This window comes from Salvelinus fontinalis, chromosome 2, assembly GCF_029448725.1.
Source record: "Salvelinus fontinalis isolate EN_2023a chromosome 2, ASM2944872v1, whole genome shotgun sequence".
Lineage (NCBI taxonomy): Eukaryota > Metazoa > Chordata > Actinopteri > Salmoniformes > Salmonidae > Salvelinus > Salvelinus fontinalis.
The window spans coordinates 31279210-31286371 of record NC_074666.1 but is presented as its reverse complement, the minus strand read 5'-3'; the positions used below and the strand labels follow the sequence as shown (position 1 = coordinate 31286371).

General features: G+C 42.0%; 1 protein-coding gene across 7 annotated transcripts in view; it reads left to right on the top strand.

Moving 5' to 3' along the window:
- Positions 1–2380: 2380 nt before the first annotated feature.
- LOC129816556 (glutamate receptor 3-like) overlaps positions 2381–7162 on the top strand; it is a 114652-nt gene continuing 109870 nt past the window's right edge. For 2 of the 7 annotated variants that reach the window (XM_055871178.1, XM_055871157.1), the window contains exons 1-2: positions 2484–3014; positions 3548–3706. In XM_055871178.1, the coding sequence (XP_055727153.1) occupies positions 2927–3014; positions 3548–3706 (247 nt within the window). In that variant the 5' untranslated portion in view covers positions 2484–2926. Of the gene's footprint in view, positions 3015–3547; positions 3707–7162 lie in introns of all 7 variants that reach the window. The other 5 variants (XM_055871168.1, XM_055871147.1, XR_008753571.1 and 2 more) reach the window with 4 other exon arrangements.

The following is a 7162-nucleotide window of genomic DNA, read 5'->3' as shown; positions in this document are numbered from 1 at the left end:
TGTCTCATCTCCCCCTGACTGCCTGTCTCATCTCCCCCTGACTGCCTGTCTCATCTCCTCCTGACTGCCTGTCTCATCTCCTCCTGACTGCCTGTCTCATCTCCCCCTGACTGCCTGTCTCATCTCCCCCTGACTGCCTGTCTCATCTCCTCCTGACTGCCTGTCTCATCTCCCCCTGACTGCCTGTCTCATCTCCTCCTGACTGCCTGTCTCATCTCCTCTTGCTCCACTCTTCTCCTTTCCCTTCCCATTTTATTTAGCTTGACCGTGGTTTCCTTGTTCTCCCTATTCTTCCCTGCTGAGATGTTTCAGACGTAGTAGCATCATCATCATCATCACCTCACCATTCTCCTTTCAACGGTTCATTTCAGAGTGGTCCTGTATATTATATCTGGATGAGTTTGTCTCTGATGGCTCTCATCATGATAACATACACACCTCAGTGAACGTAAAGCACAGGCTTTGCCACAAGCTCAGTCAAATTAAGTCTGAGTTTGTTTTTGAGCGCACAGGAACAAATTTAATAATTGTACACAGCCGAGCCAAAAGTTGATTGTGTAGTTCATCAAATCTGTGAGGTCTTACAGAGGCACAGAGTGTACACCTTCCTAATATTGAGTTACACACCCTTTTTCCTTCAGAACAGCCTTATTTCATTGGGGCCTGGAATCTACAAGGTGTCAAAAGCGTTCCACAGGGATGCTGGCCCATGTTGACTCCGATGCTTCCCACAGTTGTGTCAAGTTGGCTGGATGTCATTTGGGTGGTGTTCCTAATGTTTTGTACACCCAGTGTACATGTTCTAAAGCAAAATCACTTTTGCTCCTGGAAGGAAATCACCCAACATTTGTGCAGCACAGCACCACTGCTCTGGCCCTAGTACAGTGAGTTAACTGTAAATTAACATCAGAGTTGTAATGCCAAGCATTAAATCTCTCTGATTAATCTGGGTCAATACAGTCTGACCTGTTCTGCTAGGCTGGGTCTGCATCGGCCTCTTCCTAACAGAAAGCGGTAATGATTAGCTGACTTGCCTTTGGCTCTCCAACAGTACACACTGACTCTCTGAACAAAGAGCTTCAATAATGTCATCTATATCTTCTTATTCATAGCCAGGCTACAGTGGGTTGATATAGCTGAGCTAGAGTGTGAATTATCATTGTTTTGAAGGATCACATGAACTGCAGTATACACTGAGTATACCAAACATTCCTAATATTTAGTTGCACCCCCCCCCCCTCCCCCCACCCAGCCTCAATTCATCAGGGCATTGACACTACAAGGTGTCAAAAACGTTCAACAGGGATGCTGGCCCACATTGACTTCGTTGCTTCCAAACAGTTGTGTCAAGTTGGCTGGATGTCCTTTGGGTGGTGGATAATTGTTGATACACACGGGAAACTGTTGAGCGTTAAAAAAAACAGCAGCGTTGCAGTTCTTGACACACACCGGTGCGCCTGGCACCTACTACCGTACCCCATTCAAAGGCACTTAAATATTTTGCCTTGCCTATTCACCCTCTTAATGGCACACATACACAATATAGGTCTAAATTGTCTCAAGGCTTAATTTTTTTTATTTAACCTGTCTCATTCCCTTCATGTACACATCAATAAGGGATCATAGCTTTCACCTTGATTCACCTGGTCTGTGTATGTCATGGAAAGAGTAGGTGTTCTTCATGTTTTGCATACTTAGTGTAGTGAGTGGCTGTATGCTACTGTATGTACTGTATAGAGGTTTTAGAAGATGTTTGATACCTTTATAACTGCACTAAGTCCCTCAGCAAGCAGCAGTGTGCAACTCCGCTGCAATACTAATGAACATTTCCAACCTGCTGGAGGCGAGAACTCTCCAGCGCTGGGAGGGATTTCACTCCCCAGGATGGAACATCACATCCCTTTTCTCTTGGTGCCTGCCTGTGACTGGAGGCACAGTCGGGCTTGATGAAAAGGGGTTGGATGGCGTGGGTCTGATGGGGCGCTGCAGCAGCACCTGTTTCACATTACACAGTAACCCCAGAATGAATAACTGACAGACTCAATCACATTCGCTCCAAAGATACTGACAGGCAGCGCAGACAACTGCAATCATGGGAGGAATTATTTTAATGAAAACCTGAAGTGGCACTCATTCACTTTCATTGTCATAGGAACTATTTTGATGGGAAATATATTTGACTGACTCATAGGACTTGAAGTCTACCTAACACCTGGGCTGGGCCTGGGTTACTTACAGGGTTATTAGTTCAGGAGATAAAAACTTGTGATGTCTTCAGGAATATCTCCAGAGACCAATTACACAGGAGATGAAATGGTCACCAATTTGCCTGGCATTCATTTAATATAACTGTCATAAATTTTGGAAAATCACATAGCCTAATGCTTATTTTTTCATGTAGAATCATTACATCTTCACCAGATAGGCTATAGAACATGCATTAAAGAATACCAAAAATGTCACTTTCCCTCAACTAGCCCACTTGACTACAGAGTAGATACCATCATATCTGGACTCGCTTTGTCTGTGCACCATGCAGACAAACACTGTATAGCTGTGCCCGCGCTGATTCTTCCCAGCCCACATGTCTGCAGTGGCGGCATGGCGAGGATGCTGTTATAATTGAACGTCAGATCAAGTATAATCAACGTCCCCCTGCTGGCTCAATTGGATCCTTATTCACAAAAATATAATCTTCTCGCTCCGCAACCATCTTTGAGAAAGTCTGTGCCTTTTTTCTCAACGGAAGAAGATTCGCTCTGCTGCAGTTCGGCTCGCAGTTCAATGTATGTCACTCGTAGTCCACAGTGAGAGGCTGAGAGGTCCTTGCACATCTGGTGGATTTTCTCTGCGAATAGGCTTGTGTACCTACATGGTTTTCCTATATCAGATTCGTTTGAGGAGTTAAATTCAGAGGTCTGATAAAATGGGGCATCGCATAATAGCGACTGTCCTTTTTTTTGTGTGGCTTTTTGGTAAATCGCATGGAGCGTTTCCAAACCAGATAAATATAGGTAAGTTATTTTTGAAATTGCTAATATGTTTTTTCTTTAGCCTAAAAAGAAAACGAGATAAATGTACATTAAAAGCTCGTGTGGTGCTGACTTTATTTGCACTGATTATTATTTGCATAATTCATTGTCAAGTTCATCAGTCATACCCTAAGTAGAGGTAGACTAGCTAAGAGAAACAATGCGCTTAAGAGTGGGGGGAGGGTAAAATAAATCACCAAAAGTTGCACATACTTGCCTATTTAAGTATCTTCATGCAGAACTTTCCACCACTTCACTGGGCAATATAGATGATACATTAACAAATGAATCACAGTAGAATGAATTGGTTGATGTTTATTCCCGGTAAAGCGATGCTCATCCAGATAGTAATGTCAAATACCTAGGTGCGTAAAATAGGACTTATCATTTGTCGTCAGTGATAGAAAATAATATATAAGGTCCGATATTGATGTCATACTATGTTTTCATGAAACAGAATATGAGGAACTAAGCTATGCAATTCTTCCCATTCTCCTCTCCTCTTTCGTTTCTAGGTGGGCTTTTTATGCGCTCTACAGTGCAGGAGCACAGCGCCTTCAGATTCGCTGTTCAGCTGTATAATACCAATCAAAATGTGACGGAGAAACCTTTCCATCTCAATTATAATGTAGACAACCTCGAATCATCCAACAGCTTCTCCGTCACACATGCGTGTGAGTACCACGACACTAAATGATGGCAATATGTTTCATTTAATTAACGACACATATGGAGGGTACTGCTTCCCCCCCACCCTCTCAATGTATTATGAGCGGCTACGGCACCGACTTGGGGGCTATATCCACAGTGGCATTGGCTTGACGCCTATGTAAATTATGTCTGTTTTAATGCAATATTATATTGATTGTAGGCTGATCGCTATAGCATTAGAAGACAATCATCCCACACATGTCTTCTGAGCTGTCACTGCACATCGCTTTGCTGATGGTAGGGTATAGAGCTGGCTCAAATTGATGAGAACAATTCCAGAAAAACACTGAACCATCCGCATGAAAACATGTCAATGCTGTTGTGTGTCAATGTCGGCTTTATGAGCTTTTAAGTGGCATGAGAATAAGTTCATTCAGAGCCCGAGGATATACAACTTATTTTAAGCTGGAGTAATTGTTAAAGATTCATAATATGGTTGATCTTTTATAGTTTATCTGTTAATTATTTCCTTTCCGGATATACTATATTTTGTATGCAAAAAAACTTTTTTCACACCACTGTGATTGTCAAAGAAAGTTGGACTATTATACAAGCCCCAGTTCCTTTCAGATTAAGCCTTGGATATTCCAAAGAGGTGGTTGTTGCAGCAATTGCTGTATAGCCTAATAATCAAAATTACGGTTTCGGTTCTCTGTTATATTACTTTTTATTGTGAGTTACCTACACTGTAGTAGATAGAAGTGATATTTAGTTTTGTCATGCACAGTACACTAGTCAAGTGTGTACATTAAGAACATTTAAAAAGAAGAGGTTAGGATCAGCCAAGTCTACACTAAATTGAGAAACATTATGTCTAAACTGCATAGCAATTATCTTGACACATGAAGCACAATGGTACACATGTAGAAATGTTTAATGTATACAAAGACACGCAGTAAACTTGTCATGTCTGTCTATAGCTGGGATATTTCACAAAATACTTAATGTCATTGAGAATATCACAGTTATCATCTGTAGGAAATGCTTCTCGATCCTTTGGATACTATTCAACAGAGATTGCTGTTGTTCTGTTGGAAAACTGCATGTTAATATTTCTCTGAAATGACAATTCCACATTCCTCTGGCAAATATGCTTCTCTCTACCTTGTGTTGTAGCTGTGGTATAAAAAAAAGTTAATGGCACTTGACAGTGTTATATCTCCTCTCTTAGTTGCTGTTCACTTGGGGCACTATTGTAAGGTCACAGCGATAGGCTTGTAATGAGGGTGCACATGAATAAGCCTGCAGTGTATCCCACTGTTGGGCTTTATTTACCCCCCTATCTCTGGTTGCATCATTTTGCTATAGTCTACGCTGTAAGTTATTGAATTTACTTTGTACCAATTCCCTTTACTGTGACTGTGAGGATAGCTTTGGTAAAATAATTTTCCTCTCTTAGATTTGTAGAATGAATTCTCATTCATTTCTGGAACTGACTACTTCATTTGATTGCCGGGGTGGAGAAATTGACCTATAATTGGAGCGGATGGATGGCTTTTAGATATTTCAGGATTCATGAAATGCCTCCAGTTGCTATAGTGATCAATATGACCAAATATGGATATCTGCCACATGATTTCACAAGCAGGTATGAGCCTTTCTGCCAAGCAAAGCTAAGTAAAGTAAACATGTGCTCTGTGCACATTTCAGTTGCACATTTCTCCATTGTGATTAGATGCAGTATTTGCTGTTTCTAGTTTGAGTAAATGTAATGTTTTAAATTCAAAGAGGAGCCAATGCCAACCTCAGTTTGATGCTAGCTAGCTATCCCAAGAAAAAAACGTTTTTTGCTTCAGCAAGAAACTCAGACATATTCTCCCTGAACTGCGTTCAGCTCAATATTGCAGTGTTTATTGAAGACAATAACCTATAGATTGATTTTCTTTATTTTTTAACTGAAATAAATATATTTATCTTTTTGCTTATTTAATATTCGACATGTTGGAGTGTATTCTGATGTCAGGTCTTTGCAGTTGTTTTTGTCGATTGGCATGCGATGGGACCCTCTGGTTCATTCTAGATGAGAATGGTTGTGGACAGAGTGGGCTTCCAAAATCGTACGGACTTCCTCTGGCAGCATTGGATGTGTCTGGGAGCCACGGGGACTGTCAGAAGCACTCTTTTGGCATGTTAACTTTTCACTAACTGTACTTCTCTAAGGATGAGGCAGACTATTCAAATATGTGTCAGCAAACAGAATTAGCCACTCAGATGGTAGTGTAACTCAATAAAGAGAAAAAATATGAGGAAATCTGGAGCTTGTTTGATGCCTTTGCGGGCTCATCTATTACAGTGCAAAACCATCTCTCGTTGTGATGATTTTGTAGTTATAAATTGACATTTGTCCTTCTGTGTGGGTTTTGTGTATTGTGGTATTTCCATTTGTTATAAACCATGTCTGTTAATGGCATGACACAACAGAAAATCCGAAGGGAACATTATAGGTGGGACTTCCATGAAGCCTTCATAACACCACAAGCACTCATAACACCACCAGTGCCATGATATAATACAAATCTGTTTATGTCACTTTCCCTTTGAAATTGACATCAGAAGAAGAAGAGGGAGTAAATAGAAGAGTAGCCAACTTGGATAACCTTTGACTTTGACCAGAGAGCCTACAAAGCCTGACATTCAGAGACTTGTCCCGAAGCCACTCCTGTATTGTCTTGGCTGTGTGCTTAGAGTCATTGTCCTGTTGGAAGGTGAACGTTCACCTCAGTCTAAGGCCCTGAGCGCTCTGGAGCAGGTTTTCATCAAGGGTCTCTCTGTACTTTGCTCTGTTCATCTTTCCTTCGATCCTGACTAGTCTCTCAGTCCCTGCCACTGAAAAACATCGCCACAGCATGATGCTGCCACCACCATGTTTCACCGTAGGGATGGTGCCAGGTTTCCTCCAGACGTGATGCTTGGCTTTCAGGCCAAAGAGTTTCTCATGTGCAGAGTCCTTTAGGTGTGTTTTTTCAAACTCCAAGCGGGCTGGGCTATCATGTGCCTTTTACTGAGGAGTGTTTTTCGTCTGGCCACTCTACCATAAAGGCCTGATGGGTGGAGTGATGCAGAGATGGTTGTCCCTCTGGAAGATTCTCCCATCTCCACAGAGGAACTCTGGAGCTCTGTAAGAGTGACCATTGGGTTCTTGGTCACCTCCCTGACCAAGTCCCTTCTCTCCCGATTGCTCAGTTTGGCCGGGCGACCAGCTCTAGGAAGAGTCTTGGTGGTTCCAAACTTCTTCCATTTAAGAATAATGGAGGCCACTGTGTTCTTGGTGACCTTCAATGCTGCAGAAATGTTTTGGTACCCTTCCCCAGATCTGTGCCTCTACACAAATCTCGGAGCTCTATGAATAGTTCCTTCGACCTCATGGCTCGGTTTATGCTCTGACATGCACTGTCAACTGTGGGACCTTATATATAGAC